Here is a 16,434-nt window from a genome sequence, read left to right on the forward strand (position 1 = left end):
AAAATGTGAAAGCCAACCTAAAAATCCATCAATAAGGAATGGCAAAATAAATGATGGTATTGCCAAACTGTAAATTACTTCTACAACAGTTTAAAAAATGGAGTGGAGAGACAGCTTTCTGTACTGACATACCATTAGACATACCATTAAAGTGGAAAAAAAAAAAAACCAAGTTTAGGAATAGCGTATTAAGTACAAAAAAACCTGTGTAATTTTTCTAGACTATATATAATGTAAAGCACGGGAAAAGGTCTAGAAGAACACACATTTAACTGTTGACACCTCGGAGATAGAAGAAGGATTAGGGTAGTCTGTAACATCTGATTTTTCACAGGAAAAGTAACTTGTGTAGCCGTACAAATATAGTAAACATTTTAAACAGTACGCATTGCATATTGACACATACATGTACCAGGAGTTACGTATCAATATACACAGAGCAGTGATTTCTGGGGTGTGGAAGAAGGGAATAAAGATGGAGGACTAGTTACAACTAAGATTTAATTTCTTTAAAAAAACAAAAATGTAAAACACATATAGCAAAAATATGACATGTCTTTAATCCTGGTTATCACCTTTCTCTTTTCTTTCCTTTCTCCCCTGACCTTATCTTTTCTTGCTTTCATTTCTATTTATTTGTTTTTTCTTACATCTTTTGTTAAAAAGAATTATCCACTGGAAACTCCTGATATTAGTATGTTTGCCCTCAGTAAGTCCTTTCTATTCTAATTTGATGTGAATTTAGAAATCTAAAAAAGATTACCTCATTAAAATTATTTACTTAATAAAAATACAAAGCCTCTGAGTGAATACCCTATGTGGTATTATTTGCCTAATCTGGGGTTTTTCCTTTTTTTTTTTTTTCAGCACAGTATCCAATATCAGATAGATAAAGCTTCAAGATAGCCAAATTCTTCATGGATGAGGTTTCCCTGTCACTTACAAGATGCCTAATAGAAACATTCTCTCCAGTAAAATATATAGAGATTACACCACCTTGAAAATGGCTAAAACAAATATATACTGAACTTTTAAGTTTTAATACTGGAAATCCTACCCTAAATACACAGAATATTACCAATTTTTTTTCTACTGGATTCCAAAGAAAAAGAGGGTTAAAACTACCTACCACATAGAAGATGACTTTTCAGTGAACCAAACCAAGAAAATGAGAGTAAATTAAGACAGAACATATACTTCTTTAAAACCTATACATTAAAATTAAAATATGAATTCATGTTGTGTGTGTGTGTGTGTGTGTGTGTATACACACACATGGTTTAATGTGGTTTAATAATGTTTACAAAACAGCCATTGGGTATTCAATTATTTTTAAAATCCTTATTATTCAGGTTGGCCATGCAATGAAATGTGGAATATCAAGTTTTTTATAAATTGAATACAGATCATTACTTACCATTATTTATTAGTTTTTTCTACAAAAATAAGATATCATAGACCATCCCTAATCCTGTCCATCCCCACTCCCAGAAGCAGGGTAGCATGAGTTAGGTTTGATATGTGTCCTTTCAGACCTTTTTCTGCACAATTGTATGTGTGTATAACATATAAATAAATATACACAAATATATCAGTTTTGTAAATATGACCTACATCTGTTTGGTTTGCAACATAATGAAATATTAACAGCTAGTGGCTAAGAAGCAATGTTTCCCCTTCCATGATCATCCTTCCCTTTTTGGTTTTCCTTTAGTATCATACTATCATTCAACTGCTTAAATGTCATCTTGGAATATCTTTCTAGTTGTTTGAAGTGTATGACCTCCTTACAAAAGACAGAGCAGGGACTGTCTTCTTCTAAACACTGCATTGTAAACTAGGTGCTCAATAAATTCATACAATTAATATTAATGATGCATTATACATTATTTAGGAGAAAAGTTTTAAAAAATGAATTGTCAGAGAAATTGTAAACCTAGATACCACCAGAGGTACAGATCTAATTTAAAAGTTAAGGTGTTTTAGTCTCTCAAGGGGTAAAGAAAAAAATATTATAGTTATAAAAATACTATAAAAATTTACTCTTTAATAACTGGAATTTTTATCTTTTGACCACCTTCATCCATTTTTGCCCACTGCCGTCCCCCCCACCCCCCCGCCACTCCCTTTACTCCATCTTGGCAACCACCGATTTTTTGGTATCTAGGAGTTTGGGATATTTTTGTTTTACTCCATGTATAAGTGAGATTACACAGTATCTACCTCCAACTTTATTTCCCTTAGCATAATGACCTCAAGGTCCATCCATGTTGTCACAAATGGCAGGATTTTTCTTTTTTTTTTTATGGCTGAATATCTGTGTGCATGCATGTGTGGGTGCATGCACAACACATTCACACACACCCACACATTTTTTTTTTATGGCTGAATATCTGTGTGCATGCATGTGTGGGTGCATGCACAACACATTCACACACACCCACACATTTTCTTTATCTTTTCATCTAGCGACGGTGTGGACCCAGGTTGTTTCCATGTCTTGGTTATCGTAAATAATGCTGCACTGAACACGAGGGTGCAGATATCTTTTCCATAGTGTTTTGTTTCCTTGAGGTAAGAATTCCAGAAGTGTGAGGTGATAGCTCACTGTGATGTTGACAGCATTTCCTTGATTAGTAACATTGAGTACTTGAGTACCTTTCATGTACTTGTTGGCCATTTGTTTGTCTTCTTTGGAAAAATATTCAGATTCTTCCCCATTTTTTGATTGGATAGGTTTTTTTTGCTATTGAGTTGTAGGAGTTCCTTAGAATTTTTAAAAATATTATTATGTCTAAAAAGCTTTCAAGAGATATTGAGTTGTATCAGTTCTTTATATATTTTGGATACTAATCCTTTATCAAATATGTCATTTGCAAATATCTTCTCTCATTCAGCTGGTTGCCTTTTAGTTTTGTTGACTGTTTCCTTCACTGTGCAGAAGCTATTTATTTTGATTAGTCCCAGTACTTAATTTTTGCTTTTATTTCCCTTGCCTTAGGAGACATACCTAGAAAAATGTTGGTATGGTTGATGTCAAAGAAATTATTGCCTATACTCTCTTCTTGATTTTTATGATTTCAGGTCTCACATTTAGGTCTTTAATGCATTTTGAGTTTATTTTTCCATACAGTGTAAAAAAGTACTCCAGTTTCATTCTTTTACACGTAGCTGTCCAGTTTTCCCAGCACCATTTATTGGGAAGAGACTATCTTTTTCTCTTTGGACATTCTTTCCTACTTTGTCAAAGACTGACTGACTATATATAATTGTGGGTTTATTGCCAGGTTTTCTATTCTATTCCATTGATCAATGCATCTAGTTTTCTGCCAGTTCCATACTGTTTTGCTTACTACGGGTTTGTAACACAACTTGAAGTCCAGAATTGTGATACTTCCAGCTTTGCTTTTCTTTTTCAAGACTGCTTTGGCTATTTTTGCATGGGTCTTTTGTGGGTCCATAAAAATTTTAGGTTTGTTCTAATTCTGTGAAAAATATTGTTGGTACTTTGATAGGGATTGTGTTAAATCTGTAGATTGCTTTGGGTAATATAGACATTTTAACAATATTTGTTCTTCCAATCCATGAGCATGGAATGTCTTTCCATTTCTCTGTGCTATTTTCAATTTCCTTCATCAACATTTTATAGTTTTCAGAATACAGGTCTTTTACTTCTTTGGTTGTTTATTCCTAGGTACTTTATTATTTTTAGCACCACTGTAAATGGGATTGTTTTCTTAATTTCTCTTTCTGTTGCTTATTAGTATACAACAATGTAACAGATTCCCGTACACTGATTTTATGTCCTGAGACTTTACTGAATTCACTTATCAGCTTTAGTAGTTTTTTTGGTGTAATCTTCAGGGTTCTTTATAGTATCATGTCATCTGCAAACAGTGGAACTTTTACTTCTTCCTTATTGTTGTCTGACTGCTCTGGATACAACTTCCAATACTATGTTGAATAAAAGTAGTAAGAGTGGGCATGCTTATCTTGTTCCTGACCTTAGGGTCAAAGTTTTCAGTTTTTCCCCATTGAGTGTGATGTTCGCTGTGGGTTTTTCATATAACACCTTTATTATGTTGAAGTACGTTTCCTCTAAACCTACTTTGTTGAGGATTTTTATTATGAATGGATGTTGTACTTTGTCAAATGCTTTTTCTGCATCTATTAAAACGATCATATGTTTTTATCCTTTCTCTTATTGATAGACCACATTGATTGATTTCGGAATATTGAACCACCCTGGCAACCCAGGAATAAACCCTACTTAATTGTGGTGAATGATTTTTTTAATGTATTGTTGGACTCAGTATGCTAGTATTCTGTTGATGATTTTTGCATCTATGTTCATCAGAGATTTGGCCCAGACTTCTCTTTTTTGGTGGTGTCCTTACCTGGTTTTGGTATCAGGGTAATGCTGGCCTCATCAATTGGATTTGGAACTTTTCCCTCCTTTTCCATTTTTTGGAGAAATATTTAAGAAGAATAAATGTTTGGTAGAATTCACCTGTGAAGCCATCTGGTCCTGCACTTTTGTTTGCTGGAAGTTTGTTTCTTTGTTTTACTGACTCAATTTCCTTGCTAGGAATAAGTCTGTTCAAATTTTCTATTTATTCCTGCTTGTTTTAGTAGGTTAATTTATCCATGTCTTCTAGGTTGTCCATTTTGTTGGCATACAGTTTTTGAAAATATTCTTATAATTTTTTTGTATTTCTGTGGTGTTGTTTATCCTCTCTCATTTGTGATTTTGAGTCCTCTTTTTTTCTTGATAAGTCTAAACTAGAGGTTTATCAATTTTGATTTTTTCAAGTAATGAAATCCTGGTTTCATTGATCTGTTTTTTTCAGTTTCTGTATCATTTATTTCTACTCTAATCTTTAATACTTCCTTCTCTGTTGATTTGGGGTTTTGTTTTGTTTTGTTTCTAGCTCTTTCGGTATAAGTTAGGCTGTTCATCTGAGGTTTTTCTTGCTTTTTAAGGTAGGCTTGTATTGCTACAAACTTCCTTTCACAACAGCTTTTGCGGCATCCCAAAGATTTTGTTTTCTATTTTTTTTTAATGTTTGTTTATTTTTGAGACAGACAAGTACAAGCAGGGAGGGGCAGAGAGATGGGGAGACACAGAATCTGAAGCAGGTTCCAGACTCTGAGCTGTCAGCACAGAGCCCAACACGGGGCTCGAACTCATGAACTGGGAAATCATGACCTGAGCTGAAGTTGGACACTTAACCAACTGAGCCACCCAGGCGCCCCTGTTGTGTTTTCATTTTCATTTGTTTCCATGTAATTTTTAATTTCATCTTTGATTTCTTGGTTGACTCATTCATTGTCTAGTAGCCTATTATTTAACCTCCATGTATAAGTGAACGTGTTCTCAGATTTTTTCTTGTGGTTGATTTCTAATTTCATAGCATCGTGGTCAAAAAAGATGCATATGACTTCCATCTTTCTGACTTCGTTGAAACTTGTCCTGTGGCCTAATATGTGATCTATTCTAGAGAATGTTCCATGTGTACATGAAAAGAATATGTATTCTGCCGTTTGAGGATGGAATGTTCTGAATATAGCTGTTAAATCCACCCAGCCCAGTGTGTCATTCAAAGCCATTATTTCCTTATTGATTTTCTGTTTGGATGATCTGTCCATTGATGTGAGTGGGCTGTTAAAGCCCTTTACTATTAATATATTAATACCAATTAATTCTTTCAAGTTTGTTATTAACCTTTTTAGGTGTTTGAGTCCTCTCATATGGATGCATAAATATTTATAATTGTTGTATCTTGTTGGATTGTCCCCTTTATTATTACACAGTGTCCTTGTCTCTTGTTACATACACTCTTAAAAAAAAATTTTTTTTAATGTTTATTTATTTTTGAGAGAGAGAGAGAGAGAGAGAGAGAGAGAGAGAGAGAGAGAGACCATTAGCAGGGGAAGGGCAGAGAGAGGGAGAGAAAGAATCCAAAGCAGGCTCCAGGCTCTGAGCTGTCAGCACAGAGCCCAACACTGGGCTCAAACCTACAAACTGCGAGATCATGTCCTGAGCTGAAATCGGATGCTTAACGACTGAGCCATCTAGGTGCTCTTCCTGTTATACTGTTTAAGTCTATTTTGTCCAATAAAAGTATTGCTATGCTGGATTTCTTTTGACATTCATATGCATGACACATCTTTCTTCACCCCCTCACTTTCAATCTGCAAGTGTCTTTCAGTCTGAAATGATTTTCTTGTAGGCAGCAGATAGACTGGTTTTGATTTTTAATCCCCTTGTCACCCTCTGTCTTTTGATTGGAGTGTTTAGTCAATTTATATTCAAAGTAATTATTGATAGATATGCATTTATTTGTCATTTTGTTACTGGTTTTGTACTTGTTTCTGTAATTTTTCTCTGGTCCTCTCCTCTCTTGCTGTCTTTCACAGTTTGCAGCAGTTAGACTGGGTCTGAGTCAAATTTCTGATTCTTGGTTGTCTGATAATTTTATTAGATGGAACATGATGAATGTTATATTAAGTGTCTGGATTTTGTTGTCTTCTTACAGAGTGTGGGGCTTTGTTGTAGCATGTCATTAAGTTACCTGCAAATCAGCTTGAGCCTTCAGAACTTTTTTAGGGAGGTTCTAAAATAGCTTTTATACCAAAGATCATTTAGCCTTACTAGTATGATATGACCCTCCTATTTGCCTGGGTAATCAATGAGGACTGTATCTCAGATGGTCAGAACTTGAATGTATCTGATCGCTGTGTAAGCTCTACTCAAGGAATTAGCCTAATGTTCCCTGGTGTTTCTTTGCCCAGACTCATGTAAAGATTTACCCTACACCCTTTGCTTAATATTCAGCAAAGACACAACTCAAGAAGAAAGAAAGAAAGAAAGAAAGAAAGAAAGAAAGAAAGAAAGAAAGAAAGAAAGAAAGAAAAGAAGGAAGGAAAGAAAGAAGGAAAGAAAGAAGGAAAGAAGGAAGGAAGGAAGGAAGGAAGGAAAGAAAGAAAGAAAGAAAGAAAGAAAGAAAGAAAGAAAGAAAGAAAGAAAGAACGAGCCTGTATGTAGACATCTGCTACTTTTTATCTGCACAGTTCCCTCCTCTGTGGAACTCTGCCTTGTAATTTCTAGCTACCTCAGCCTCAGTGAACTCTAGTTTCTGCCTTCCCAACCCAATGAGACTATTATCTCCCACCTTCCTCCCACTATTCCAAATGCGTCTTCAAGCAAAAAAATGAGAGAGATCATACAGCTCAACTCATTTGCTTCCCTTCTCTCAGGGATCATCCTATTGCAGTCCTTTGTCCAAAGTTTGAAAACACTGTTTCATAAATTTGGTCCAGAGTTTTAGTTGTTTACAGCAAAAGACGAAGTCCAGTCCCCATTAGTCCCTCATGACTGGAAGCTGAAGTTCCTTATGAAATGTTTTACAACTGGAATTTTTGACTCAAATTATACTAGCTATTATTCCAGGTCTGTCCACAGATAATCTACCAGTCTTTTAAACCCCGGAATATACTGCAGACTAGGGACACTTCAGGGGTGGCCGGGTGGCTCAGCTGGTTAAGCATCCGAGTTTGGCTCAGGTCATCATCTCACACAGTTCATGGGTTTGAGCCCCGCGTCGGGCTCTGTGCTGACAGCTTGGAGCCTGGAGCCTGCTTCAGATTGTGTCTCCCTCTCTCTCTGCCCCTCCCCTGCTTGCACTCTGTCTCTCTCTCAAAAAAATAAATAAATAATTTAAAAATAAAAAAAAATATTTTTTGAATCCTAGATAAAAAAATGATCTTCAATTTTTTAAATAACAACTAATACTGAAACTAATACTCTGTACATACCCTCTTGCCCTATGTACCAATATTTTTATATTTCAGTATTTTTATGTTCAGATAGGCGTTCAACATTAGATACTGTGTTATGTATCTCTCCCCATTCTCTCCCCCAACTCCATACCACAACTAAGTAGAAAAATATTTTAAAGATAGTAGCTATTAAGTGTCTCATGAGTCTAAAATTTAATTCAAGGGAAAGATTGCTAGTACTAATAGTAAATGTCTTCTTTCCTTGCTTTTACAAAGGGTGTTAATTCATTTGACAGTGATGAGTTCTCAGGTTCAATTTTTAACTCAGATCGCTCTCCCTGCTCTCTACCATTTTATTATTACTTTTAACTTTGTCTAAAATATTGTTATTATACCTGTGTCTCTTACCATAAATTCTCCCAAATCTGTTCCTATAAAACAGGAGTATAAACAAATAAATGCTAACAAGGTATTCTCTTAATACACCACATTCTTTAAAATGTGAAAAGCAACATAAGTAGAAATGTTTACGATGTTCTTAAAAAAGACTTAGGTTTGTAGTAGTCAAAATCCTGCAAGTCGAAGGGGATTTAAAAAGGTATTCTAATTTTATAAAAATCTTTCTTCATTTACAAAGTCAAAGAAAGGAATTTAAAATACCAGTCTAATGTAAAATGGTTTTAATTCATCAATCACATGTGAATCTTTTATATCTTTATTCAAAAAACTTAAATTGGCTCTTATAGTCATAAGAACTCATATTCAGAGACCAAATTTCTACCTAATGGTAAGAAGCTCTTGTACAAAAGCCTCTGCTCACTTAGTGACCGATAACCTTATACGTCATAGTCCATTGTTGTAAGTTCTTAAAGCAGAACAACCTGCTTTAAAATACTGTGACCATTTTTCTATGTATTTCATCATTCAAAAGTAAAAAAATTTTCATTTTATTCCTCATGCCAACTATAGGAATCATTCTATTTTTAAATAAGTCAGCTTTTAGACAAAAGGCTTAAAAATTACTTTAAAACTAGTAAGGAAAAAGCTTTTACCTCTCACCTGATTACAAGTATCAGATAAAGAATGTATAGCTTCAGAGAACATACTTGCGGAACCCGTATAAATCCAGGCAAGAAATTTAAAGAAGCAATTTAATCCATTGCTAGAAGAGAAAGACAAAACAATTTAGCATAGGTTTTGATACAAATTTCCACCAAAAACTTATGTAATTGACTATATATACCTCTATACTAGATTCTGTTCAAAGTAAATTAAAAAGAATCTCTAGTCTTCAAAGAACTTCTTGTATTTTAGGTAACAAGAGTGCAAATTTGAAAAACACAGGTTACGGTATCATTACTCAAATGAAGAAACATGATACGTGTAAAACAAATTACTTAAGTGTATTTTGAGAACGGATGAGAGTGTTTTATATTTTGACAAAATAAAGTTACAAAGGAAATTAAGTGTCTTCGGCGGGTTAAAGAGGATATGCACTTGATATTGTCTAGCAGACCAGTGTCAAAACCAAGACTTTGATGAAAGTCTGTTTTATCAAGCAGGCAGATGCCAGAGACGAAGACGAATCTAAACCAAGCAGTCTCAAGGTCATACCAGAAGGTAACAGATGTTAAAAATAAACATGGTTAGCTCTGAGGAAGCTGGCTGGTCAGATTCCAACAATAATGACTGGGACGGCTTATCTTGGGCACTATACTAGTCACTATGTTTCATGATAACGCTATTATTATATAAATATTAACATCTTCATTCTATAAATGACAAACTATAGGTCCCCTTCCAGCTACCCTTTCCCCTCTTCCACTTCAGATAATTTCTTAAAAGAGTTATATGTGCTATTGCTGTCTCAGTTTTCTATACTTTGTATTAAATCTTCAAGCCATTTAAAGATGGCTTATGTCTCGGATACCTCATTAGATTATTCTTATCAACACCACAACTGTCTCTTATTATTAAATCCCTGAAAACATTTTAGTATTTTCCTTAATCTCACAGAAGCGTATGGCACTATTTTCTTAAAATGCTGTCTTCCCTTGGCTTCCATGGTATGCTGGTTTCTTCCTAGTTCCTGGTTTGCTTTCCTTTCTCTTCCTCAGTCTCCTCTGCAGGCTCTTTTCCTCCACCCATTTCACAGATGTTAGCATTCTTCAAGGTTTCCTCCTAAGAGGTTTTTCTTCCATATCTCCAAGTGATCTTAACTACTCTTATGGCATTAATTATTATTTCTATATTAATAACTCTCTAAATCCCTAATCCAGTTCTCCTCTGTGACCTTCAGGCCAATATATATTAACAATAATTATTAAATACCTATTAGGTACCAGGTATTATGCTAAGCAGTTTATATACATTACATACATTCTTCCGAGGAAGAAAGACTTCATTGCTAACCCTGCTTTACTAATGAAAAGAATTAATGCTACTGCACTTAGTGCATCACCATCTCTTCTCTATATTATTGTAAATGACTTCCTCCAGTCCAGCTCCTCTCCAATCCTTAAAGATGAGAATTATGTATTGTATCTTTGAATTTCAAGACCCTACCACAATTCCTGAGATGCCATATATATATATATATACATGTATATGTATATATACATGTTATTTTATTAGAAATAAAATAACAAATGAAGTATGGAATTAAACTTTTTAAACATCCTAAGATAGATTAATCAGCAAAAGAAAAAAAATAACAATAGGAATCAGACAGAAAGAAAAAGAAGAGGCACAAATATCAATTATGTTCTTCTGAGGTAAGTGAAAAAACAAGAGTGCAGATATTCTTCTGTAGTTACAACCCATGCTGGTTTAGTTATTCAAAAAATGATCTTGGCAAATTCACCATTTTTTCTTCCAGAGACACAGAGAGTGAGCGAGCGAGCACGAGAAGGGGAGAGGGGCACGAGAAAGAGAATCTCAAGCAGGCTCCAAGCTCAGTACAGAGCTGACTCAGGGTTGATCTCACAACCCTGAGATCATGACCTGAGCTGAAATCAAAAGTCCCATGTTCAACTAACTGAGCCACCCCAGGTGCACATAATTCACCTTTATTAAAAAAAAAAAAAAAAAAAAAAAAAAAAAAAAAAAATTCTATCAACCCCAATGAAAATAAGAGAATTTTCAATGTTTTATTTATTTTTGAGAGACAGAGAAAACACATGCAGAAGCAGGAGAGGGGCAGAGAGAGAGGGAGACAAAGGATCCGAAGTGGGCTCTGCTCTGACATTAGACAGCCCGATGCAGAGCTCAGACTCATAAACTGTGAGATCATGACCTGAGCTAAAGTTGGAGGATTAACCGACTGAGCCACCCAGGAGCCCCCAAAATAAGAGGATTTTCAGAGAGCAACTGTTCTTAGATCTTAACGACACCAAAAATAGACACAGTACAAGCACAGGTATCTATGTGGACTCTTCCTTCAACACTTTACTGACAATAATTAACAAAGACTCATTCGACTTCCTTCTAGAACAATATAAACTTTTGGGATGCTTGGGTGGCTCAGTCGGTTAAGCATCGGACTCTTGGTTTTGGCTCAGGTCATGATCTCACGGTTTGTGAATTCGAGCCCCACATCGGGCTCTGAGCTGATAGCATGGAGCCTGCTTGGGATTCTGTCTTCCTCTCTCTTGGCCCCTCTCCAGCTCTCTCTCTGTCTCTCTCAAAATAAATAAACTTAAAAAACAAAAGTATTAAAATGATATAAACTTCTATCTAGATATTAAGTAATAAATGTTTACATTCATGGATATACACATTAAAAATAACATGTTTCTATTTCAAATGGCTTATTTTTCAGTACTTACATGCAAATGGCAACCATCACCACTTTTCCTGGCCCTTTAAAAAAAACTGATGTCGTTCTGGACCGTGGCTATAAAAAAGAACCAAACAAATAAATCTCTAAAATTTCCCAGGGAAGCAGTTTAATGCTTTTAAGTGACTCTGAGACACCAGAAAAACATCTCTTGTTTCAAAACCTCTAAACAACTAGATTTATTTATTTATTTATTTATTTATTTATTTATTTATCTATCTATCTCCAGAATTTCCTCTTCGAAAAGTGAGAAGATGGAAATTGAGAATGCCTATGGTCTTTTTCCAAAACAATAAATGTTTATTTTGCTTCCTTGTAAGTAATTTCCTATCGCCAGAAAAGATCTGAGTTGGTTACACAGAAACTAGGGATAAAGTGATAAAAATGTACTGAACTACAACTGATACACTCTAAAATTTTCCCATTTCTTGAGCAACTCCTTAACTTTTAAACAAGGAACAGCCAAAGCCAAGTTTCCTTCTCTAATTTAACTCCTTACTGCTCTCTAAACACCAAAGACCTCGAGTGATAATAAGTTTAATTCCTAAACACACCAAAACAAAAGAAATAAACCAAGTAAAGAAAAATATCTTTCTTGAGTTAAATGTAGTTTTACTCTTCCTTCAATGTATACTTTCTGCATTTTTTCTCCTGCTCTTTCCTCTCCCTGGAATGTTATCATCATCTTCCAACACAATCTGTCCAGGTTTTACTCATCCTCTTCCATGTTACGCCAGGTGGCACTTTTCTACATAAAGCCTTCCTTGGCCAGTCACAGAGAATAAATATTCATTCTGCTGCACATTTATTATTAAAATTCAATTCAATTTAATTTCTATTAAAGTACTGCATATATTCCGCCTTATGGCATTTATTCAAGAAATTTTCATCGTGCAACTACTACATGCCTCGCACAATTCTGGGACCTGACAGTAAACAAAACAAGAGTCCCTGCTTTCACTGACCTCCCAGTCCAGTCCAGAAAGATAGAGAATAAATCCATAAACAAATATATACCAGAAAATAATGAATAAAATAAGGAAGATAAAACAGAATGGAGAGGAACACGTATGGGAGGGGGAGGGTATATGTGGGAAGATTTATTTTAACTAGAGTAGGAAAGAGGTTCAAGGATGATAAGGAAGCAACCATGAAAAAATCTGGAAGAACAGTTTCAGACAGAGTATACAGCATATTTAAAGGCTGGAAGAGAAGCACAAAATAAGGTTGGTGTGGCTAAGAACATAGAGAGCAAGGAAAATGGTAGGGGTTGAGGACAAAGAAGGAAGCAGGGGCCATATCCCATCGGATTTTGGAGAATACGGTAAGGAGTATAAATTTTATTCTAATGGTAAAAAGAAGGCACCGTATGATTTTATACAGATACTTGACATAGTCTAATTTATGTTTTACAAAGACAGAGTTTATAATGTAGAGACTGAATTATGGAGACAAAAGCATAGTGGAGAGAACAATTAGGAGGATACTCCAGGTAAAAGTGATAGTTTAGACTAAGGTTTCAATAAGAGACATGGGGAGAAGCAGTTATACTAGGTATCTTATTTTGAAGAAAATGCCAGTCAGATCTACTGATGGGATTTAAGTATAAAAGGGTCTATAATAAATGTCTAACATTTGGAGATTGAGTAAAAAAGCAGTTTTGTTGCAGAAGAGATACAGAGGAGGTATTCATGAAATTAGAAGGAAAACCAGGTGAAAGGCTGTCTTGGGCTCCTAGAAAACAAGGTGTTCCAAGGAAACAGAATACTGCTGGTGGTGGTAGGCACTTGAACACTTCTTCCTCTGATTTCCATGAGGACAGATACTCGCACCCCCGCTGATACTGTGGCCTCTTGCATTTAGCCAGCCCATCCCCCCTCCCCAGTGGCCCTCTGGAGGTTGACTAAGTTTAGTGAGGTAAGTTTGGGAGAGAATGCTGGGCATGCTTATTAACTCCCTCCTTTATTTTGGGATGTGGTACACATTCTCTTTTGTTCTTTCATGGCTACGTATCTGGGCAAGATGGGTAGAACCGTCTACAATTTACTACCCAGTAAATTGTCTAAATAAGACTAAATAAGAAGAGTCTCTAAGATCTCATACACTGGCTCAGAACTCTGAGAAATAGCTGAGGAAAACAAATGAGTAAAATTTTAGGTTGTTACTGGGATCATGCCACATGAGAGTCAGTTCTTGGTACGTCACCACAGCTTATGGCAGTTTTGTCCCCTAGCAGCAGACTACAATGGTTTTGCAATTAGAAACAGCCCTCACTGAATGTGCTGGTTTTGAATAAGTAGAAACAGTCCTCACTGAAGGTGCAGGTCCTGTAAGACAGGGTGCTGCAGCTTAAATGTGAATTCTATAGAGGCACCTTGGCTTGGTATTGTCATTTCAGGCATGAGGGGAGAAAAATGTCTTTTTTAATTTGTTCATACTCTTACAGTGTTTTGCAGTCAGGTCTGCAGACCAGGATTTTACACAGCACCTCCTAAGTTTCCTATGGACCACAGAACACAAGAGGGAGCTTCTAGATTTAAAGTGTTAGGGTCAGGTCTTGACAATGTGCAATTAGATGCCCCAAATTTTGTTTTGAACTGCCTGCAGGACTAAGATAAGGAACTAGGCAGGGAGAAACTTTATTCACATGACTTCAACTTGAACTTAGATATGCAAACTATAAATTCTGACCGTGGCTCTAGATTTCCGAGTTCTATCACTTACTGATAAATAGAAACCACAGTATGTCTGTCTTATTACAATGAGAATGTGCCGCACACATCCTTTGGCTGAAGAGAGAGAGAAAAAAAAAACCTCCATGAAATTATTTTAGGAATAGTAAAACTGTATAGAAATAAATGCAAAGATGCTGCTTAAGATGGTGGAAGATGAGAAATATTTCTTTAGAAGAAAGGTTTAAGGACTTTGGGGATAAATAAGATAAAGAAAGAAAATGGTATCTTTAAAATCAGAATAGAATATTAAAGAACAACAGATTCACTGAGCTCAAACTGTTCTGATAAAAAAGACTGTAGAAAAGATGATTATGTGTTAGTTGTCACTATATCAGAAATAGTGACGAAGTCCAAGGAAAAGCAAGAGATCCACAAGGAGCCAAGATTCACAAGCCACTTGGGAAGTATCCTGTTAAAGTTACCAATAAATTCCATAATGAAAGCAATGGGAGAACCATCCCTAGAAATCAGAATGGCCACCATGCTGGGAACTACTGAAACTGGAAGATGGGTACATCAAATATCTATTTTTTTCTACTTTTGCATATATTTGAAATTTTTCATTACAAACAATTTTTTAAAAAATATTGGAACAGAACCAAAATTCGGCAATATTTCAAAAAAAGACTACCAACAAAATCAGCAAAAAATACTCAAAGTACTATTGATGTATTTCAGGGTTATAACTGCAAGAGGAGATAAAGGTACTTCTGATGCTCTAAAGGACTCTAAGAAGAAATTCACAGAATTAGAATTCTAAGGAAAGGCACAAGAAAGTAGAAACATATTAAAGGAGAAATATATTAAAGGAACAATGAGAGGGGCAACCTGGGTAGCTCAGATGGTTAAACGTCTGACTCTTGGTTTTGGCTCAGTCATCATCTCACAGATTTGTGAGTTCAAGCCCTACGTCGAGCTCCATGCTGAGAGCACAGAACCCGCCAGGGATTCTCTCTTTCCCTTCTCTCCACCTCTCCCCAGCTTGTGCTCTCTCTCTCTCGAAATAAATAAAACTTTTTTTTTTAATGTTTATTTTTGAGAGAGACAGAGACAGAGCACGAGCAGGCGAGGGGCAGAGACAGACATAGACACAGAATCTGACGCAGGCTCCAGGCTCTGAGCGGTCAGCACAGAGCCCAATACGGGGCTCAAACTCACAAGCCTTGCGATCATGACCTTAACCAACTGAGCTACCAAGGCATCCCTAAATAAGACTTTTAGATAGATAGATAGATAAAAACTTTAAAAAAAAATAAAGGGATAATGACAAATTAGATATCAGATAATTAGATAGTGTTCTGAGGAGAGAATGCTTTTGGCAGACTCAGAAGATGGTAAGTTCATATATATCAACCACTACTGGAATTTCCTAAGACAAAGAAAAATACCATAGAAAAACAACTGTCTCGATCTGGGGAGAAAAAAAAAAAAACAACAAGTAAAAGTAAAGAAGGTATTTAATTCCAGCAAATAGGACTAGCCCCATATATTTCGGAGAAGGAAAGCAGCCATCTTCAGTAGGAGAGTGAATGTTCCTTACAGGAATATGGAACAGTAAAGGGAAATTAAATACTAAGGTGTTATCCAATTACTACAAAAAAGGGTGTAACAGAAAGATATTCTATTCAAATCCTGGAACATTTCAGGGTTGACGACTATTAATCCTCATAGGCCTCTAGTGACACAGATTTCAAAAGTCAATAGCTACTATTCAAAAATCTGGTGACAATGACCCTCCATGTGAAACAGATACAACAGTAGGAACAGACCTTCCCAGGGAGCAGGTCTCACCAGCCTCACAGGAATGGGCAGTGGCAGCAGCTACCACAGCACGGAAGTGAAAAGGCTGGCTCATAAGGCATACCAAGGCTCTATCTATCACGGGGACGCCAGAAGCACAAAACTCAAAGGGGAAATGGAAATTAAAGAGTTTTGAATATAATGAATGGAAAAGAAAAGAATATCAAGTAAAATATGACTAGAGTCCTCATCACTGCCAACTTAAATTCTGCCAAAAGGGAGCAATGTCTCAAATGTAACTCAGAAGAAAGGAGACAATTTACATGGCAGGTCTTTTCT

The 16,434-nt window shown here is 35.8% G+C and overlaps 1 protein-coding gene across 1 annotated transcript in view; it reads right to left on the minus strand.

Moving 5' to 3' along the window:
• The window catches only part of SLC30A9 (solute carrier family 30 member 9), an 84,227-nt gene that overhangs the window by 23,099 nt on the left and 44,694 nt on the right, over positions 1-16,434 (minus strand). Inside the window, exons 8-9 of the mRNA XM_043572761.1 lie at positions 11,610-11,677; positions 8,842-8,944 (exon numbers count right to left, since the gene is read on the minus strand). Coding sequence (XP_043428696.1) covers positions 8,842-8,944; positions 11,610-11,677 — 171 coding nt within the window. The remainder of the gene's footprint in view (positions 1-8,841; positions 8,945-11,609; positions 11,678-16,434) is intronic.

Source organism: Prionailurus bengalensis, chromosome B1, assembly GCF_016509475.1.
Source record: "Prionailurus bengalensis isolate Pbe53 chromosome B1, Fcat_Pben_1.1_paternal_pri, whole genome shotgun sequence".
Taxonomy (NCBI): Eukaryota; Metazoa; Chordata; class Mammalia; order Carnivora; family Felidae; genus Prionailurus; species Prionailurus bengalensis.